General features: G+C 33.8%; 1 protein-coding gene across 2 annotated transcripts in view; it reads left to right on the top strand.

Annotated features, from left to right (window-relative positions):
- STXBP5L (syntaxin binding protein 5L) overlaps nt 1-23,402 on the top strand; it is a 369,562-nt gene that overhangs the window by 89,099 nt on the left and 257,061 nt on the right. For both annotated transcript variants that reach the window (XM_079922719.1, XM_079922720.1), the window contains 2 exons: nt 721-802; nt 4,474-4,574. In XM_079922719.1, the coding sequence (XP_079778845.1) occupies nt 721-802; nt 4,474-4,574 (183 nt within the window). The remainder of the gene's footprint in view (nt 1-720; nt 803-4,473; nt 4,575-23,402) is intronic.

The following is a 23,402-nucleotide window of genomic DNA, read 5'->3' as shown; positions in this document are numbered from 1 at the left end:
CATGATTGTTCCTAGACTGTGGCTGGGACTTGCTGGAGCCCTGTTACAGGCCGCTTCAGAATCCACAGTCTGACGGACTGTACCTTACTTCCAGGGGCTTACCTTCAGGGGTTCCCACACCGCAGCCTAGTGAGGCTGGAGCTGGTTCAAAGGTCACTTCCTGTTCTACAGCCAGGAACAAGTTCTTTAAGTTCTTTATTATGCCTGTTACCTGATACATGAATGAGTGTGACTCCTTTGGGTCCCTTGACATGTGGCATATACTGGTGACAGACCCAGAGCCAAATGGAGCTGTAGCTAAGTTCTCAGGGGTACAGAGCTATTTCTGTTTCTATAGCTGAGACCACAGTCAGTGAGTCAGCTGCCTAAGTGCAAGCCTGTCTCCTCAAAATGGCTGTCTTCATTCTTGGACTGCACCAGGGTTTCACAATCTCCAACCTGGATCCTGAAGCTCCTGTGAAGACACTTTTGTCTGTGAGTGTAGATGCAAAATTACTGTTCTTGAGGGGGGTTGATTATGTACGAGGGACATTTTTCTGACAAGCAATGCTATATAATGTAATTTCCATCAACTAAGACCAAGATTTTTCAACTCTTTATTTACAAAAATAAAGATAACTAGTAAGCCAAATGTCAGTTGCTAAGTAAGTTAGTTTTTTCTTTACACATTAGTATTAATGCTAATTAAAATGTTAGAATCCTTGACTTTTATTATTTTAGACTTGGGAGACCTGGCGTTGATTGTTATTGTCAACATGAAAGTGGTGCAGCTGTTCTGCAGCTCCAATTCTTGATCAATGAGGTAAGGATTTTCTTAGATATTTCTATCTCACACACACATTGTGTAATCTTTTTAATATTATTTTTCTACATGCTTAAAGATATATACGTATGCAATATTGTTCATGGTCACAGTTTTCATAAAAGACTGTACTCCTGTATTTGTCAGTTTATTAAATTTTAAAGGAAAAATTTTGTATGTACCAGAAGATCCTGTTATTGTGATTGTGTAGTATAATTTATAGATTAATTGTTTAAATGGTTTTTAAAAAATTACTAAAATCCTTTGATTGCTACACTGACCATTAATTCTCCCTCTACACACTCTCCTCCCACCAATTTGTTTTCTAATCCAGCATTAATTTTCATGTTTTGTCTTTATCTTCCATTAAGTAATCTTTTCAGTTATCTACTTTGGGCTTCTTTGTCTGTATATATCTCCATATTCATTTGTTGGTATACATATGCATAGCTTTATAACAATTGGCTGCCTACCCTACTCCTATTTTTATAGACCTATGGTGATGAGGAACTCCCTAAAGACAAAGTTTGTAAAGCTCAGAAAGTTTGCAGATCTTCCAGTAGTTGAAGGCTACTTAAGGCCTTCTTTTTTTTTTTTTTTGCGGTACGCGGGCCTCTCACTGTTGTGGCCTCTCCCGTTGCGGAGCACAGGCTCCGGACGCACAGGCTCAGCGGCAACGGCTCACGGGCCCAGCCGCTCTGCGGCATGTGGGATCTTCCCGGACCGGGGCACGAACCCGTGTCCCCTGCATCGGCAGGCGGACTCTCAACCACTGCACCACCAGGGAAGTCCCTTAAGGCCTTCTTGACTCATATTTTTACAATGGATCCTTGAGTCTTTTGAACTCTTTTATATTAAGTGATTCAGTCAATGCAAAAATGTTTTAAGAGTTTATGCCATACCAAATTTGGGCACTTAGGAGATTGAACTCAGTGTATTGAAAGAAAAAAAAAGAGGTATCACTGGTTGTTTCTTGTGGCATGAATGGTGATCTTTTATTCAGTATCTCTATATATTTGCATATATATATTCTAAGAACTTTTACTCATAAACATGGGTGAAATGTTTCATATAACTTTACACCAGAGATACCTGAGGCATGAAAAATTTGTGATACTGGGAAATGTCCACTTTTTACTTCTCTTAGCTCAAAAATCTTTCTCATAAGGCTGTGAGATTCTCCTTGTTGACCAGCCTAACATATTTCATGTTGTAGGCATACTTGCTGTGGGGTACCAAAACGAGAGAGGGAAATAAGGAAGAGCAGGGGAAACATTAAAAAAATATTTTATCGTAATAACTAGTCTTTAGTATCTAGACTGACAACCTTTTTGAAGTCTCAGTGTTACTCTATAGCTCCTAGTTGAGAGATCTCAGCCTTTTGCCTTCTGCATGGATGTTTACTGGCAGGCATAAATTGTTCCCAGGTGATTTTCTGTGTGTCCTGTCCTCTGAGAATTGTCTTCAAGGCCATAAGTTTGCCTCTGTGCTGTTACATAACTAAGAAGAAATAAAAGCAAGCCTTCAACATCTTTCCAGTGTTTACATTGTCTGTCCTGAACTGCTCACCTCGATCTGCCTTATACTCAACTTCTGTACCTTTTTCCAAACTTCCCAGCTTCTGACCTCTTGACCTGTGTTTTTATTCAGTTTTCAATCTTTTCACAGATCTTCATTAGTAGTGCTTTTTATGGATTTGCTTTTGTAAATGAGCCCTAGACACCCTGCCAATGTGCTTACTTTCACGTGTCTTATGTTTCTGTTGGTGTTGTTCAGTGGTTCTGTTCACCTCCCTCAAATGCTAAGTTATCTCCTAGTTTTATCATAGAATTATTAATACTGACTTCCTTCCTAGATTTATTCAGCTATTACACTAAGATATTATTGAACATCTGCTGATTTATTTTACTTTCATTGCCGTTGGCATATTATATTATATCTTTTGTATAACACATAACTATTTACTGTAGACAATGTTTTATTAATTTTATATATCATAGTCTATCTTCACCCTATCCCAAATGAGTTTCCACTTTCCTGAGAAATGAGATCACTATTCTATATCTCAAAAAAAAAATTGTAGTTCATCAAGTACTTCCAAGCAGTCCTAATAATTTTCTAATTTGAATATGTAGAACACTTGAGAACAGTTTACAAAAAAAAGCAGACAAACAAAAATCCTCAAGGCATGTGTAGGATACATTTTATTGCATGAATGTAATTATCTATGAGTTCATTTTAAAATGTATATATCAATGTATACCTCTTTGAATATGTGTATTAACATATTTATATACAAATATGCAATTTGTACACATTTTAAAACATTTTAATGGTTATACTCTCTGGTTATGATTATTGTTTTAAAAGTTATTTTTCTTTGAGACTAAAATCATAGGTATATAATATCGAGAACCATCATAGGCAACATGAGCATATGTTTGTTGTAGGAATTGTTATGGAAGAGCATTTAGATTCCTATATTCTCTCTAATTCCTAAAGAAGAAGTAAATTCTAGGAATTTCAGTATAGTTCTTCCTAACATCTACATGGTTTATCATTTTTATATCTGTGATTGATTTAATAAACTGTGAAAGGTTACTTGTAACCGAGTACTTTGTAAAGTATGAAAAGAATTTTAGGTATCTCCAGACTACCATAATTGTGCAAGATCACTTTTACAGAACACATTCAATACTCTAGAGTAGCTTCAGGCTCTGACAGGGCAAGCATTGATGTTTTTTTGCTGGGAAACTCAATGGCAAAAGTTCTGACGTAGTTTAAGATGATCTTAACTCAGTAAAATAAATAGTTTATAATAGTTTAAGATGATCTTACTTAACTCAGTAAAATAAATAATTTAAAATATGTATATGAAGTCATACATGGCAGCTAATTTTCTGCCCATATGGTGTCTGCCATACTAATAGGTAGAACCCATCCTATTGTATTTGAAGTAGGATCCATTTTTATTTGGAGGCTTTGTATAAAAAGGATCTTAGTATTATTTTTGTAGTTATACTGAATTCTAGTTGGAGAAATGTTTTCTTTTATTACAGGTGTTTTCTTTTGTCATAGATGAAGCTTTTTGAAGTAAGAAAACAAATTAAATTATGTCAAATATACTATATAGGAAGACTATATACTTCTTAACTATACAGAAAATTTTAAGGAAGACTATATACTTCTTTTAGGAAGACTATACACTTCTTAACTATACAGAAAATGTTTACAAACAGTGTATTTTTATATGACCAGATTGCAATTTAAAACTGGGTTGGATATTTGCTTTTCTGTAGAGCTACATGGTATATGTATAAATAGTAAAAACAACAAAAAAATTAAACTTAGTTTTTCCCAAAGAAAATATAAGAAATCTTTAATAGTCACAATGATTCTTATAATAATAATCCCTCTATTGATAAATGCATATTCCTTGAACTAATCATTCTCACCAATCCATATACAGTAGTTTACCTGCTTCTTCTACTGTTAGCATTCTTAGGCTTCCTGACTGAAGTATGTGCATTGTCCTTCCTTGTATTTCTACATTATATAAATACAAATAACATTAAAAGCAGTGAAAAATTCAGTAAATTAGCTTGTTTTTGCTTCGCAAAAAAACCCCCATAAATTAGTAAATCGCTCACTTTGTCTTCATTTTGTTCCAGGGTGCTTTGGTCAGTGCAGGTTCAGATGATACACTTCATTTGTGGAACCTTAGACAAAAAAGGCCAGCTGTTCTTCATTCTCTTAAATTTAACAGAGAACGGTAAGAATGTAAGAGTTAAACAATATTTTAACGTGTAAGAAAATTATTTCCCGATCAAGTTTCAGGTTAATTTTTGAAAGAATTAAAAAAATAATATTAATAGCTAGAAATAATATTTATGCTTACTTTTCTAATAGTTTATTTTCATAGAAAATTCATAATTGATATAGATTCAGTCCTTTTCTAATGGGAACTCCTAGCATTCTTGTTCTCCTTGCTATAAACTAGGACTTCACCAATGATGTGTTCTTTTCCTTAGGTCAAGGTGCTGAAAAGCCAGACCTAAAATTTAAAAGTCAAGTAAATACTAAATGTATTTCCACACCTTTTGATCATGGAAGTTACCTCCTACACTTTCACCCTTTTGCTTAAATATTTTTTACCTTAAAAAAATATGAGACAGAGGTTTTAGACATCCAAAAATGTTGGTACTAAGTGTTGCGCAACATTGCACATCCAAGATTGATATTTTCAAAGATGGTGAATGGATCAGAATTCAAATTCTCCCATTTTAGAATGAAATAATAATTAGAAAAAGAAAATTTTATGAATGGATATGGAAAATGTTACTAGATTTTATTTGTAACAAATTGTCCCCAATTTTAATGTTTCTAGTGTTGGTTTCAACCAGAGCTAGAATATAACAGACATCTACTTAGCTGATAATCCACCTTGAGATGAAGTAAAATTTGTATTTTATTATCTGTATCTGTTATTTAACTATTAAATGATCTGATATTTGTTTATTATTTGGGAAACAGTCAGACTTTTTGGTGTGATTGAGAAGGGCTATCACAGGAAAAATTGATATTAATGAAAGAAAAAGAAACCTCTGAGAAGTAAATTTACACAGATTAGCAAGTACTAGTCAAAACTGAGTTAGGTAGATGATAGAGACAGGCAGCCACTGCTGAGAGCTCAAGAAAGTGCTTATTTTATTTTGTTGAATGGTAATAGTTCATAAGGAATCATCACTGTATGGGCAGAGCTTAATGAAGTAAACCTGTTTTTATAGGTTTGTTGAGAAAAAAGGATGGCAGCTATAGACATTCTTCCTTTTTCTATTTGGAGCTTTTTCTTTTTCTTCTTATATGTGTACTGTAATATTTGAATCATTAACCTTCAATATTCTGAGTAGTATTCATGAGTATTATGTCCACAGTATTTTGGGATTCAGCATCAATGGAAGTTTTTGTTAATCCAGTATTTTTTTGAGAGGAGGAAATTTATATTTTAGCTATTTGCTAAAACTAGATAGGACTTCTTTCTTTATATTATATCTAATTTTGGTTATTTTATCTTAAATTTTAAAATAAGTAATGTAGCAAATATTTCAGGATATGAAAAGTTGAAAGATCAGTCAAGAGTTGTTATACTGTTCCTTGTACCTTTACCACTAAAAATATTACCTACCTCAGATATTGCCATATTGATTTTATCTCTTTCTCTACTTGTAAGATTTTTTGTTTGTCAATGTTTTGAGTAGATCTGGCCCTACCCTTTTGTGTAGATGGGCAGAATGAGTTTTTTTCCCCTCACAATTGGAATGTTGAAGGAAATGTTCTGGCCTCTTTTATAGCCATTTTGGGGAGAAGAAATGATTGATGGTGATGATTTCCAGTTATAATTTTATTAACTCATTTGAGGTATATTTAACTGGTAGGAACGTAAAAGACCAAGCTGACAGATTTTGGACAAGTTTAAATCTTAGGAACTTTGCAGGCACTGCCTATTTTTTTAAATTAATTTTTATTGGAGTATAGTTGCTTTACAATGTTTTGTTAGTTTCTGCTGTACAGGAAAGTGAATCAGTCTTACGTATACATATATCCCCTCTTTTTTAGATTTCTTTCCCATTTAGGTCACCACAGAGCATTGAGTAGAGTTCCCTGTGCTATACAGTAGGTTCTCATTAGTTACCTATTTTATACATAGTAGTGTATATATGTCAATCCCAATCTCCTACTTCATCCCACCCACCCACCTTGGTATCCATAAGTTTGTTCTCTACATCTGTGTCTCTATTTCTTCTTTGCAAATAAGTTCATCTATACCATTTTTCTAGATTCCACATGTAAGTGATATTATACGGTGTTTGTTTTTCTCCTTCTGACTTATTCACTCTGTATGACAGTCTCTGGGTCTGTCCACATCTCTGCAAATGGCACTATTTCATTCCTTTTATGGCTGAGTAATATTCCACTGTATATATGCAGCACATCTTCTTTATTCATTCTTCTGTTGATGGACATTTAGGTTGCTTTCATGTCCTAGCTATTGTAAATAGTGCTGTAATGAACATTGGGGTGCATGTATCTTTTTGAATTATGGTTTTCTCTGGGTATATGCCCAGGAGTGGGATTACTGAGTCAAATGTAGTTCTGTTTTTAGTTTTTTGAGGAATCTCTGTACTGTTCTCCATAGTGGCTGTGTCAATTTGCATTCCCACCAACAGTATAGGAGAGTTCCCTTTTCTCTACACACTCTCCAGCGTTTATTGTTTGTAGGTTTTTTTGATAATGGCCATTCTGACCAGTGTGAGGTGATACCTCATTGTAGTTTTGATTTGCATTTTTCTAACAATTAGTGATGTTGAGCATCTTTTCATGTGCCTCTTGGCCATCTGTATGTCTATCTAGGTCTTCCGCCCATTTTTTCTTTGGGCTATTTGTTTTTTTGATATTGAGCTGCATGAGCTGTTTGTAGACTTTGGAGAGTAATCCCTTGTCAGTTGCTTCGTTTGCAAATATTTTCTCCAATTTTGAGGGTTGTCTTTTCATTTTTTTAATGGTTTCCTTTGCTGTGCAAAAGCTTTTAAGTTTAATTAGGTCCCATTTGTTTATTTTTGTTTTTATTTTCATTACTTTAGGAGATGGTTCAAAAAAGATCTTGCTGCGATTTATATCAAAGAGTGTTCTGTTTATGTTTTCCTCTAAGAGCTTCATAGTGTCTGGTCTTACATTTAGGTCTTTAATCCATTTGGAGTTTATTTTTGTGTATGGTGTTAGGGAGTGTTCTAATTTTATTCTTTTACATGAAATTAAAAGACAGTGCTGTCTGACATTGCCTGTTTTAATGCTTACAAAAATGTGATATTTATCTTTTTGTGAAAGTTAAATTAATTATCTTGAACTTGAGAATAATAATTAATATCACAATTTATTGTGGAGCGGAAAATATCTTTAAATGTATCATGAATGCAAGGCTTAAGTCAATGAAGGAGAATTTAACCAAGTGTCTTTGGGAACTCTAAGCCCTCTTAAATCGGCCATTTAACTGTATACATTTCTATATACTTGTCAACTGGAAGAAAGACACACAATATGAGAGTTGGGAGTGAAGTTTTATTGAGGGTCTTACTGAGGACTATAGCTGGGAGATAGCCTCTCAGATAGCTCTGAGGAACTGCTCCAAAACCACAGGGGAGGAGCCAGTATATAAATTTTTTGGCTGGGAAATACAAGTAGCAAGCATAAAAGATTACTGCTAATCACAAGGAACAGACATCTCAAGTTAATGATTTAAGTGCTTTTCTATGTATGGGAAGATGCAAGAATCTGGGGTCATTCAAATTCTTCCTTAGATATGAATCTTAACTGTCTAGGGACCATATATCTAAAACACAGAATGTTCCATCCTGTTTTTCTCTGTCCTGAATTCCCCTCTGGGGGCCCTGTCAGTGGGTGACTGCAGTGGGTTGTAACTTAATCCTTGTAGAACTGGAATGTTGGGCAATATTCTTTGTTTATGTATCCTTGTGCTTATGCCATATACATATTTAGTTTATATAGTTTGTAAATTTTAGGTTTTTTTAATTAGGGCAACTTCAGTCTTTGGTTTTATAGTCTTTGAAGGTAGCAACCAGGCTTAGATTGTTGAGAAGTAGGTTTAGATATTCCAGCTGCTTCTGGTGGATGATCTTTGGGTTCCTCTCATATCAGAGTTTATAAACTTAAATATGGAAGAAAAACTTTTGATTTCTGTGGTACATGATCTGAAAAATGAATAAAATCAAGCATTTACATTTCAGGCATATTAACAGTCCTTGCTATCACTGATCATAAATCATGTAATGTTGGGGAAAGCCTAGAATTGTTTTATATGGTTTTCAAGTAAAATTCAACAGATAGGCTATAATATACAGATCATAAAGTATTTGTACTAATTATATCAGAGTTTATTTTTTCTGTCAGTGGTGTTCTGCTAATTAATATTGTCAGAATACTTCTAAGGAATATTAGCTAAACCGCCAGGAAGGAATATGTTATTAAGAACCTTATTTCTGAAATCTCTAGCAAACTTGACCCATCAGAGTTGGCTTTGGGGGACACTATTTATAACCCAAATTTAAAATATTTTATTGCTTTATAAAGATAATCTGAATTACTTTTCTTTTAAAATTTTCTTAACTAATTAGCATATTTGCCTGGTTTGACAGTCAAAAGATAAAAGTTGTATGTACAGTGAAGGATCTTTCTTCCCCTCCTGTCCCCTGGACACTCTGTCTATCCGCAGAGCCAAGCAGTGTTATTAATTCCTTGTGTCTTTCTAGAGATTCATTCTGTACACATATAAGCAAATATTATATGTAACATAATTTTCTTCTTTATGTATTTATAGACAAATATGAAAGTATCATATATTTCTGTTACATAAGTTGTAGCACATTATACAAACAGTTTTGTACCTTGTTTTTTTCCCTTTACATGTTCTCAAGATCATTCCTTATTAGTACATAAAAAGTTTCCTTATTCTTTTTTTGGTGTGTATGCAAATGTTACCAAACTGCCAAGAAACTGTGTAAATATTAAAGTGTATGCCTTGAAATAATTTTACATCCATGTGACAAATGCACAATTCAAGAAACAGAAAATTGCTAAAGCCACAGAAATCCCTCTGTGTTACCTTCTAATCACTACCTAACCCCCAAGTGTAACACTATTCTGATTTCAAACATTATAGATTGGTTTTGCCTGTTGTTTTTCACAGTTATAGGAATGGAATTGTACATATCTACTTACTTGTATTTGGCTTCTTTTTTTAAAAATAAATTTAATTAATTAATTAATTAGGCTGCATTGGGTCTTTGTTGCTCTGCGTGGGCTTTCTCTAGTTGTGGCGAGCGGGAGCTACTCTTCATTGCTGTGCGTGGGCTTCTCACTGAAGTGGCTTCTCTTGTTGCGGAGCATGGGCTCTAGGCACGTGGGCTTCAGTAGTTGTGGCTCGTGGGCTCTAGAGCACAGGCTCAGTAGTTGTGGCACACGGGCTTAGTTGCTCCCTGGCATGTGGGATCTTCCCGGACCAGGGCTCGAACCTGTGTCCCCTGCATTGGCAGGTGGATTCTTAACCACTGTGCCATCAGGGAAGTCCCTATTTGGCTTCTTTTGCTCAACATTATATTTGTAAGTTTCATTCATGTTGCATGTAGCCATAGTTTATTATTTTCATTGTTATGTAGTATTCAATTTAATGAATATTCTTTAATTTGATTCTTTAATTTTAAAAATTTAATTCTTTAATTTAAAAACTTTTAAAATTTTGTAAATTTTAGAAATAACTTGTCAAATTCCACAAACACATCTGAGATTTTGATTAGAAATATCTTGAATCTGTAGATCAATTTGGGGAGAACTGACATTCCCCATGATGATGGGGAATGGCAATATCGATTGATTGTCATTAACAATGATGACATATTGATTCATTGCCTGAATCACACACAGTCAGGGAATCAAACATGGTATATATCCCACCACTTACTTAGGTATTCTTTGATTTCTCTAAATGACATTTATGGATTTCTCGGTAGAGGTCTTCTATATTTTTATGTTTAGTCATAAATATTTGATAATTTTAAATGCTATTGAAAATTGTACATAATGATAAAAGGATAATATATTGTAAATTGTACGTAATGATAATTATATTACAGTATATTATTTTTAATATTTTTGTTGGAATATGAAAATATAATTTATTTTTATATGTTGACTTTGTGTCCAATGACTTTACTTAAATTCAAATTGCTTATCTATTGTAGATTTTCCTGTGTACACAGTCATGCCATCTTCAAATAATGACAGTTTTATTTCCTTCTTTAGTTTTATGTCTTTGTATTTATTTCTTTTTATTATTGCACTGGGGTTAGGACCTTCTATTAGTTTTTTTTTTTTTTTGCACTGTTGGAGTACTGAAGCATTTATTTATTTATTATTATTAATTTTTTTTACATCTTTATTGGAGTATAATTGCTTTACAGTGTTGTTAGTTGCTGTTGTACAACAAAGTGAGTCAGCTATATGTATACATATATCCCCGTATCCCTTCCCTCTTGAGCCTCACTCCCACCCTCCCTATCCCACCCCTCTAGGTCGTCACAAAGCATCGAGCTGATCTCCCTGTGCTATGCAGTGGCTTCCCACTAGCCTTCCATTTTACATTTGGTAGTGTATATGTGTCAATGCTACTCTCTCACTTCGTCGCAGCTTCCCCTTCCCCCGCCTGTTGTATTAGTTATTTATTGCTGTGTGACAAAATTACACAAACTTAGTGGCTTAAAACAACATGCATTTCTTATCTCAGAGTTTGTAGGTCAGGAAACCAGGTGCGGCTTAGATGAGTTTCTGTTTCAGGATCTCACAAACTACAGTTAAGGTGACTGCCAGGGCTGTGACCTCATCTGAGGCTTGATTGGGAAAGGATCCATTTTCAAAACTTATTTGGTTGTTGGCAGCATTCTGTTCCCTAACAAGTTGATGCATCGAGAGCCTTAGTTTTTACTGGCTGTTGACCAGAGACCACTGTCAATTGCTTCCAATATGCCTTTCTCCATAGGACATCTGACAACCTGAAAGCTTCCTTCTTCAGAGTCAATAAGGGAGAGAGTCTTCTCACAAGATGAATGTTACAATCACATGTGATTTAGTAATGAAAGTGGCATCTCATGACCCTTGCTATATTCCGTTGGTTATAAGCAAATCACAGGTCCTGTGCACATAGAAGGGGAAGGGGATTATGCAAGGGCAAGGATATCAGGAGGTGGTGATTGTGGGGACTACCTTGGAATCTGTCCATCATAGACTTCCAGTACAATATTGAATAAAATGTCCAAGGACAATGCTTTTCTTGTCTACTTACTGATCTTAGGGAAAATATTTTTATTATTTCACCTTTAAGTGTATGTTTGCTGCACGTTTTTAAATAGATATTCTTTATTAGTTTAAGAAAGTTTCTTGTGCTCCTAATTTGTTATAAGCATATATATTTTAAAATTATGAATGGTGTTAAATTTTATCACATAGTTCTTATGCATCTTTTGTGATGATCATATTATTTTTTTCTTTTTTATCTATTAATGTGGTAAATAACATCACTTGATTTTTGCATGTTAAATGACCCTTGTATTCCCAGAATAAATACAACTTTTGTGATGTATTAGCATTAATATATGTGCTGAATTTGCTAATATTTTGCTAATAAGTTGGTTAAGAGTTTTATATTTATGTTAAAAAGAGCTTTGCTTGTAAGTTTCCTTTCTTTTGAATTCCCTGCTAGGTTCTTAAGTCATAGTTATTTTGACCTTATAAAATGGAGGGGAATGAGGGAATGTTTCCTCTTTTCTATACTCTACAAATACTTGTGAAAGATTGGTATTATTTCTTTCTTAAAATTTGAAAAAAACTTCATCAGTAAAGCAATCTGGGCCTGGGTTTTTCTCTGTGGGAAGATTTTAAATGGCATATTCATTTCTTTAATAGGTTTAGGAATATTCAGATATTCTTTTTTTCCTTGAGTCAGTTTTGGTAAGTTATGTTTTGATAGAAATTTATCCTGTTCATCAAAACTTTTAAATTTATTGGCCTTAACAGTAGTGTCTATAGTAATTTCCTGTTTTTCATTCATTTTTTTTCTCTCTTTTAAATTGAGGTATAGCTGATTTAGAATATTGTGTTAGTTTCAGGTATAAAGCAAAGTGATTCAGTTATATATTTCAGATTATTTTCCATTATAGGTTATTATAAGATATTGAATATTGTTCCCTGAGTTATACAGTAAATCCGTATTGCTTATCTGTTTTATATATAGTAGTGTATATTCATTAATCCCATACTCCTAATTTATCCCTCCCCTCTTCCCTTTCCCCTTTGGTAACCCATAAATTTGTTTTTTAAGTCTGTTAGTCTGTTTTGTAAATAAGTTCATTTATATCATTTTTTTTAGATTCCACATATAAGTGATATCATATGATATTTTTCTTTCTCTGTCTGACTTACTTCACGTAGTATGATAATCTCCAGTCCATCCATGTTGCTGCAAATGGCATTATTTCATTCTTTTTAATTCCATTGTATATATGTACCACATCTTCTTTTTCCATTCTTGTCGATGGACATTTAGGTTGCTTCCATGTCTTGGCTATTGTAAACAGTGCTGCAGTGAACATTGGGGGTGCATGTATCCTTTCGAACCATGGTTTTCACTTTTCTTCACACCGTTTCCAGCATTTGTTGTTTGTAGACTTTTTGATGATGGCCATTCTGACCAGTGTGAGGTGATATCTCGTGGTTTTGATTTGCATTTCTCTGATAATTAGTGATGTTGAGCATCTTTTCATGTGCCTCTTGGTCATCTGTATGTCTTCTTTGGAGAAATGTCTATTTAGGTCTTCTGCCCATTTTTGCATTGGGTTGTTTGTGGTTTTTTTGGTATTGAACTGCATGAGCTGTTTGTAGATTTTGGAGAGTAATCCCTTGTCAGTTGATTCATTTGCAAATATTTTCTCCCATTCTGTGGGTTGTCTTTTCATTTTGTTTATGATTTCCTTTGCTGTGCCAAAGTTTTTGAGTTTAATTACGTCCCATTTGTTTACTTTTGTTTTATTTCCATTACTCTAGGAGATGGATCGAAAAAGATACTGCTACGATTTATATCAAAGGCTGTTCTTCTGTTTTCCTCTGAGAGTTTTATAGTATCAGTCTTAAATTAGGTCTTTAATCCATTTTTAGTTTATTTTTGTGTATGGTGTTAAAGAATTCTTTCATTCTTTTTTATAGCTGAGTAATATCCCATTGTGTGTGTGTGTATATATATATATATATATATATATATATATATACATGCACCACATGTTCTTTATAGATGGCCAACAGGCACATGAAAAGATGCTCAGCATTGCTAATTATTAGAGAAAAGCAAGTCAAAACCACAATGAGGTATCACCTCACACTGGTCAGAATGCCATCATCAAAAAGTCTACAAATAATAAATGCTGCAGAGGGTATGGAGAAAAGCAAACCCTCCTACACTGTTGGTGGGACTGTAAAGTGGTGCAGCCACTATGAAAAATCAGTATGGAGGTTCCTTAAAAAAGTAAAAACAGAGCTATTATATGATCTAGCAATTCCACTCTGGGCATATACCCAGAAAAGCTGAAAACTCGATTCAAAAAGATACATGCACCCCAATGTTCATAGCAGCGCTATTTACAATAGCCAAGACATGAAAGCAACCTAAGTGTCCATCAACTGATGAATGGATAGAGAAGATCTGTTCTTCATTCTTGATATTGGTGATTTTTGAGTTATCATTTTTCATGATCAATCTGCATATTTATCATTTTTGTGATTTTGATAGATTTATCATTTTGATGGATTTGTTGACTTCCTCAGTTGAACAATGTATGTTACTCTAGTTCATTGATGACTACTCTTTGCAACTTTTGTTGTGTCTGATTAACTATCTTTTAACTAGATTCTTGAGATGGAATCTCATGTAATTAATTTAATATTTCTTCATTATAACAAATGAATTTAAGGCTAAAATTTTTCCTGTAAATTATACTGTTTTAGCTGTATTTGGAGATTGTAGGTATGTCTTATCCTTATTAATGTGAAGCTAAAATCTGTTATAATTTCTCCATGATTTCTTGTGTTATTTATAAATGACTTAATTTCCAAGCAGTTGGAGGTTTTCTATTTATCTTTTTATTTTTAGTAAACAATGAAATACTACTGTGGAGAGATTATAGTCTATATGATTTTAGTTCTTTTTTCATTTGTTAAGACTTGTTTTATGATTCTGAACATGGACAATTTTGGTAAATGTGCACAAAAACTGAATTTTTACTCATCTGTTACTGGGTGCATGTTATATATGTAAATTAGACCAGGTTTGTTAATTGTGTTGTTTGGATTTTTAAATTATTACTGGCTTCTATTTGTATTTGTTCCAGGTAGTATTGAGGAGTGTTAAAATATCCCACTATGATTATAGATCTGACTACCTCTCTTTCTCTCTCTTTTTTTTAATTGGGGTATAGTTGTTTACAATGTTGTTAGTTTCTGCTGCACAGTGAAGTGAAGTAGAGGGATACTTCTCTTTTTAATGCTAACAATTTATATGTTTTGAAGCTAAATTGTTGGATGCATACAGATTTGGAATTGTTATATATATTTATTTATTCCTTTATCAGTATGAAATATCCCCTTTCTCTTTAGTAATGTATCTTGTTTTAAAATATACATTGTTGATATTTATATAGCTATACCAGCTTTCTTTGGTTAGTTTTTGCATGGTGTGTATTTTCTATTTTTTTACTGTCAATTTCTCTATGTTCTTTTTTGTAAACATATACTTTAAAAAATTAGTCTGACAATCTTGGTCTTGTACTTGGTATATTTACATTTAATATAGTTTACTGATATATCTGGGTTTATATCTACTATCTTAATGTTTTTTATTTCACTCTAATTTTTATATTTCTTTTTAATTTCCCTTGCTTTCGATTTAAACTTTTGATTATCCTATTTTCTCTATGTGAAGTTAATATGTATTTTTTCCCTTTTGTTTGAGGGTTTAACTTAGAGGTTTCAACATAGAAGCTTCACTTATTTCAGTCTAAAACAGTATTTCTTTTGTCACTTCTTTGATAATGACAGTAACTTAACGTTTATCTCCATTTACCATCCCTCTTGCCTTTTGCATAATTGATACCATGTGTTTTATTTCTAGATTCACTTTAAACTCCATAATGTATTGCTAATATAGTTTATAATCTCAATATTCAGTTTATATTAATATATTTTTACCACTATATGTTTATTCTTTCTTCTGATCCTTATCTCTTTCTGTAATTCTGTTTGGATTCATTTTCTTCTTCCTAAGAATATTCTTTATTCTTTATTTTACTGTAGGTTTATTGGGATGAATTCTCTCAGGCTTTGTTTGTTGTTATTTCACTTTTTAGAAAACTTCTTATTTTGAAATAATTGTATATTTGCAGCAAGTTACAAAAATAGTACAGAGAGGTTCTGTGTTCCCTTCACCCAGTTTTCTCCAATTATAATATCTTATAAACTATAGTACAATATTAACCAAGAGATCAACATTGTACTACTCACAGTTTCAGATTTCACTCACTTTACATGTGCTCATTTGTGTGTGTGTGTGTGTGTGTTTGTAGTTGAGTCTGCCATAAATAATGCAATTTTATCATATGTGGACACTCATGTAAACACCACTACAATCAAAATAAGAAACTGTTCTATTATTTCAGAGATCTTTTTTGTGCTGTACCTTTGTAGTTACACTCACTCTCTTCCCTCCCTGTCCCATTACTAACCCATGGAAATTTTCTGCATATAGATCTTGTACATATGTTGTTAGAATTATATCCATGCATCTCATTTTTTGGTGCTATTATAGATGATATTGTGTTTTTAAACTTAAATTTCATTTGTTTATTTCTGGTACATAGTAAAGCAATTGACAGCAATTGTCCTGTATCCTGAAACCTTACTAAAATTGCTTATTAGTTTTAGGAGGTTGTTTTTGTCAGTTCTTTGGAATTTTCTACATAGAGAATCATGTCTTCTATGAACATAGACATTTTTATTTCTTTTTTCCCAATCTATATATCATTTATTTCTTTTTAATTTTCATATTACATTAGCTACGTCATCTAATACAATGTTGAATAGGAGTGATGAGAGGGGACATCATTCCCTTGTTTCTGATCTTAGGGGACAAGCATGTATTCTCACCATTAAGTGTGATGTTGAAGCATTTTTGTAGCTATTCTTTTTTTTTTTTTTTGCTGTATGCGGGCCTCTCACTGTTGTGGCTTCTCCTGTTGCGGAGCACAGGCTCCGGAAGCACAGACTCAGCAGCCATGGCTCACGAGCCTAGCCGCTCCGTGGCATGTGGGATCTTCCCGGACCGGGGCACGAACCCGTGTCCCCTGCATCGGCAGGTGGACTCTCAACCACTGCGCCACCAGGGAAGCCCCTGTAGCTATTCTTTATCAAGTTGAAGAAGTTCCTCTTTATTCCTAGTTTATTGAGAGTTTTTGTTATTGAGCAAGGGCTCGTGTGCCCACGGCGCAGAAAGCCAAACTCTGACAGTGGTTGTTTGAAGCCAAGTTAGGGCTTATTTGTAGGGCGGCAAGCAAGGAAGTGGGAGACGTGTCTCAGATTTACTCCAACTTGGTCTTTGAATTAGAGTTTTTTTTATAAGGGGGAAGAACATAGAGGCTGGATTAATCATCATCTCGTGACATTTCTTAATCTTTGTTTCAGGAGAAAGGATGTCTCTAGTTTATGATTCTCAGGCCACGTGGTCCATGGCTCAGGGGTCTGTTAGCTCATCTTGCCCTGGAGAAACAACCTGAGTTTGTACGTTAATGATGATATCTATAGTAGCAATTTTAGTACATTAATGATGTCATCAACAATAGCAATTTTAGTCATTTGACTCTGGTTGATTAGTTTTCAGTTAGCACCAAATTGATGTCAGAGGGGACAAGAAAGGGAATAATGTTTTTGATGGAGAGGTTAATCATAAACTCAGTAAGGGAACTCAGATTTAGCAAGAGTTGGTTTCATTTTTGTTATGAATGAGCGCTGGATTTTTTCAAATGTTTTTCCTGCATCTATTGACAATATCCTTCTTCTTTCGACTGGTGGTATAATTCATTACATTAATTGATTTTCAAATACTGAACTAGCCTTGCATACCTAGAATAAATCACGTTGAGTTGTAGTGTAGAATTATTTTTATACAGTTTAAAAATTTTATTTGTTAATATTTTGTTGAAGATTTTTGCAGGTATGCTCATGAGAATCATTGGTCTATTGTTTTCCTTTCTTGTGATGTCTTTGTCTGGTTTTGGTATTAGGCTAATGTTAGCCTCATAGCATGAGTTAGAAAGTGTTGCCTCCGCTTCTATTTTCTGGAAGAGATTATAGATAATTGGTATTTTCTTTTCCTTAAATGTTTAGTGGAGTTCACTGATGAACCCATCTGGGCCTGTTGCTTTCTTTTATTTTTTTAAAGGTTATTAATTCATTCAGTTTCTTTAATAGGTATAGTCCTACCGTGTGACTGAACCACACAGATTCCATTTTGTTAGCTCCATCTTAGGCCTGAAGTCCTAATTCTTCCTCTTTCTGTGGGACTGAGCTTTAGCCTACTCACAAGGAATATGCCCAAACCAGATAAGTCCCCAATCAACTTCTACCCTTATGCCCTTATGAAAACTAGAAGAATGCCTTTTGCTGATACAGATGCTTAATGGTCATGAGGCCCCCGGGGTGGGGGGAAACCCTTGTTCCTGTTGGTACGGACATGCTTCTCACTTGGTAGGCAGATTCTATTCTTACCTTTGGCCCTTTTATATCTCTAGGCACCCCTTTCATCCTCTTGGAGTGCAGCTGCAAATGCCTCTGAATCATTGTCCACCCAGTCCTGCCTTTGTGTAAGATAACTACAGTAAACTTCATAATTACACTTTCTGGAGATGCCTGCTTCATTTTTTGGTCCTAAAGTTCCCTCTCAGTTCAAAGAATATTATTCAATATCTCCACCTCCCAACACCTATTCAGATTATCTACTTTTCTTTGTGTGAGTTTTAGTAGTTTGTGTCTTTCAAGGACTCAGGCCATTTCTTATAGGTTATAAAACTTGTGGACATAGAATTTTTCATAGTATTCCTTAATGATCCTTTTAATATTCATGGGAGTAGCATGATGATCCTCCTTTGTTTCTGACATTGGTAATTTGTGTTTTCTCTCTTTTGCTCTTGATTAGCCTGGCTAGAGGTTTATCAATTTTATTAATCTTTTTAAAGAACAATATTTTGGTTTTGTTGATTTTCTCTATTTTTTACTTTTTTTACTTTTGCTCTAATTTTTTACTCTTTCCTTTATTCTTCTTGCTTTAATATTAAATTGCTCTTCTTTCTCTAGTTTCCCAAAGTGTAATATTAGATTATTGGTTTTAAAACTCTTTTTTTTTAAGTTTTATTTTAAATTGAGGTATAGTTGATTTACAGCATATTCTGTTGTGTTAGTTTCAGGTGTACAGCAAAGTGGTTCAGTTATATATATATGTATACACACACATATATTCATCCTTTTTCAGATTCTTTTCCCATATAGGTTATTACACAATATTGAGTATAGTTCCTTGTGCTATACAGTAGGTACTTGTTGATTATCTATTTTGTGTATACTAGTATGTATATGTTAATCCCAAATTCTTAATTTATCCCCGCACCACCACCTTTCCCCTTTGGTAACCATGTGTTTGTTTTATTTTCTCAAATATTCACTTTGGTGCTATAAATTTTCCTCTTAGCCCTGCTTTCACTGTGTCCTGTAAATTTTGAGTAGTTCTGCTTTCATTTAGTTAAAATATATAAAAAAATCTTCTTGAGATGTCTTCTTTGAACCATGCTTTATTTAGATATGTATCTCTAAATGTGTGGGAATTTCCCAGCTATCTTTCTGTATTTGATTTCTAGTTCAGTTCCATCATATTTTGAAAACACACTTTATGTAATTCCTACTTTTAGAATTTGTTAAGGTGTGTTTTATTCCAGAATGTGTTTGTCTTAGTGAATATTTCATGTGAGCCTAAACAGAATATAATTTTGCTGTTTTTATTTGGAGTAATATATAAATGTCAATTACATCAAGTTGATTGATGCTGCTATTCTGGTCACCTGTATTCTGACTTTCTGCCTCGGTGTTAGAGTCTCCAGCTATATTAATAAATTCTTCTCTTCATACTTGCATTTCTATCAGTTTTTTTCATGTATTTTAATGTCTGTTGTTAATTAATTAATTTATTTTTGCTGTGTTGGGTCTTTGTTTCTGTGCGAGGGCTTTCTCCAGTTATGGCAAGTGGGGGCCACTCTTCATCGTGGTGCATGGGCCTCTCACTATGGCAGCCTCTCTTGTTGCGGAGCACAGGCTCCAGACGTGCAGGCTCAGTAGTTGTGGCTCACGGGCCTAGTTGCTCCGCGGCATGTGGGATCCTCCCAGACCAGGGCTCCAACCCGTGTCCCCTGCATTAGCAGGCAGATTCTCAACCACTGCGCCACCAGGGAAGCCCTTAATGTCTGTTGTTACGTGCATATACATTAAGATGTTACATCTTCTTGGAGAATTGACCTTTTTATCATTATTTTATGCCCATCCTTATCCCTGATAATATTTATTGTTCTGATGTCTGCTTTGTCTTAAGTTAATATAGCTACTTCAGCTTTCTTTTGATTAGTGTTAGCATCATATGTATATCTTTCTCCTTTCACATATAAGTGAAAACATGCAGTATTTGTCTTTCTCTGACTTCACTAAATATAGTACCCTCCAGGTCCATCCATGTTGTCACAAATGACAAAATTTCATTCTTTCTATGGCTGAGTAATATTCCATTGTATATATCTCCCACATCTTTATTTACTCATCCGTTGTTGGACACTTAGGTTGCTTCCGTATCTTGGCTGTTGTAAGTAATGTTGTTATGAACCTTGAGGTGTGTATATTTTTTGAATTAGTGTTTTCATTTTCTTTGGATAAATATCACAGAGTGGAACACTGTCAGTATTTTTAAGAGTTTTTGTTTCAATAACCCATAGTTATTTTTCTTATCTACTTTGAAAATCTCTATCTTTTAATTTGTCAACAAAGACATTTACATGTAATTGTTGAATAGTTGAATTAATATCTACCATATTTGTAACTGTTTTCTAAACATTGCACTTATTCTTTAAATCTTTTCTTCCCCCTTTTCTACCTTTTCTGGTTTTAATTGGGCATTTTGTATGATTTTGTTTTCTCTCTTCTCCTAGCATATCAGTTATACTTCTTTAGAAAGTTTGTAGTGGTTTTTCAACATGCATTTACAATGAATGTAAGTCTGCTTTCCAATACCATACACTAAGGACACTAACAGGTTGTAAGTGAAGGGATGGAAAAAGATATGTCAAGAAAATGGAAACCAAAAAAGAGCAAGGGTAGCTATACCTGTATCAGCAAAATATACTTTAAGTCCAACACTAACAAAAGACAAATAGTTCATTATATAATGATAAAGGGGTCAATTTATCAAGAGGATATAACAGTTGTAAACATATACATATTAAATATTGGAGCAGTTAAGTATATTAAGCAATTGTTAACAGATATGAAGGGAAAAATAGCAATTCAATAATAGTAGGGGACTTCAATACCTACTTTTTTAGCAATGAGTAAATCATTCAGACAGAAGATCATTGCAGAAATAATGGACCTGAATGACACTTTAGACTAAATGGATCTAACAGACATACACAGAACATTCCACCCAACAGGAGCAGAATATACATTCTTCTCAAGTGCACATGGAACGTACATACTTTAGGAGAGATCACATGATACATCACAAAACATGTCTTAGCATTTAAGAAGATTGAAATCATACCAAATATCTCCTGACCACAACAGTATGAAACTAAAAATCAATAACAAGAGGAAAGCTGGAAAATTCACAAATATGTGGAGATTAAACAACATGATCTTGAACAGCCAATGGGTTGAAGAAGAAATCAATAGAGAAATCAAGAAATATCTTGAAACAAATGAAATTGGAAACATAATATATCAAAACTTATGAAAGTCTGCAAAAGCAGTTCTAAGAGGGAAGTTTGTAGTGATAAATGCCTACATTACAAAATGAGACAGACCTTAATAATTTCACTTTACACTTCAAGGAACTAGAAATAGAAGAACTTGCCTTGTTCTTGATCTTAGAGGGAAAGCATTCGTTCTTTCACCATTAAGTATAATGTTTCTGTAGGCTTTTTGTAGCTGATCTTTATGAAGTTGAGAGAATACTCTCTAATACTATTTTTGATAACTTTTATCATGAGTGCATGTTGAATTTTGTCAAATGCTATTTCTGCATCAATTGATATGATCATATTTTCTGTTTTAGCCTGTTACTATGGTGAATTACATTGACCGATTTCCAAATATTGAGCTAGCCTTGCATTCCTGGAATAAGCTTCTCTTGGTCTTTTTATATATTGCTGAATTCTATTTGCTAATCTTTTGTTAAGGATTTTTACATCAGTATTCATGAGGAGTATTGGTGCATACTTTTTTCCCCCTTCCAGCTTTATTGAGTTAAAATGACAAGTAAAAGTTATATATTTTTAGGGTATACACTTTGTGGGTTTCTTTATTGTATTGTCTTTATCTGATTTCACTCTCAGGTAATCCTATCTTTATAGAATGAATTGGGAAGTTTTCCCTCTTGTATTTTCTGGAAGAGATTGTTAGAATTGGTGATATTTTTTCTTTAAATATTTGATAGAATTCTCTTGTGAAACCATATGGACCTGAAGATTTCTTTTCTGGAAATTTTTAAATTACTAAATAAATTTTCTTACTAGTTATAGAACTATTCAATCTACTTCAGATTTGGGGAATTGCTCTAATTTGTGCTTTTTTTTTGTTTGTTTTTTGTTTGCTTTTTTTTGCGGTATGTGGGCCTCTCACTGTTGTGGCCTCTCCCATTGTGGAGCACAGGCTCCTGACGCGCAGGCTCAGCGGCCATGGCTCACGGGCGCAGCTGCTCCACGGCATGTGGGATCTTCCCGGACCAGGGCACGAACCCGTGTCCCCTGCATCAGCAGGCGGACTCTCAACCACTGCGCCACCAGGGAAGCCCTCTAATTTGTGCTTTTTGAGGAATCAGTTCATTTCATAAGTTGTCAGAATTACTTGTGTAAAATTGTTACTGTCATATTTAAGTTTGCATGATCTGTAGTGATATTCCTTTTTAATTCCTAATATTGCTAAATGGTCTTCCCTTTTTTTTTTCTTGTCAGTTTTGCTGGAGATTTTTCAGTTTTATTGAACTTTTCAAGGAAACTGCTTTTTGTTTCATTGATTATTTCCATTGCTTTACTGTTTTCAATTTCATTAATTTCTGCTTTTTATTATTATTTTTTTTGTCTACTTGGTTTAGATTTATTTTGCTCTTATTTCTCTAGGTTCTTGAGAGTGGGAACTTAGACATAGATTCGAAACTTTTCCTTTTTTCTAATGTAAGTATTTAGTGCTATAAATTCCCTTTTGGCATTGCTTTAGGAAAAGTTTCAAATCAATGTCTAAGCTCCCACATATTTTGATTTATTGTATTTCCAGTGTCATTCAGTTCAGTGTATTTTTGAATTCCCTTGTGATGACTTCTTAGGCCCATGGATTAGAAGTGTGTTGCTTAATTCTAAGTATTTGGAGATTTTTTTCCTATTATCTTTCTTTTATTGATTTCTAGTTTGATTCCATTGTGTTTAGAGAACACATTGTATATGATCTGAATTATTTTAAATTTACTGAGGTTTTTTAGCCCAGGATATCATCTATCTTAGTATATGTTTTATGGCTGCTAGGAAAGAATGCCTATTTTGTTGTTGTTTAGCAGATTATTCTATAAATGTTGATTAGTTTCTGTTGGCTGATGGTTGTGTTGAGTTCTTCTGTATCCTTACTGATTTGCTAG

The sequence above is a fragment of the Stenella coeruleoalba genome, assembly GCF_951394435.1.
Source record: "Stenella coeruleoalba genome assembly, chromosome: 5".
Lineage (NCBI taxonomy): Eukaryota > Metazoa > Chordata > Mammalia > Artiodactyla > Delphinidae > Stenella > Stenella coeruleoalba.
The sequence above is the reverse complement of the archived record's forward strand: the minus strand, read 5'-3'. Positions and strand labels throughout refer to the sequence as shown.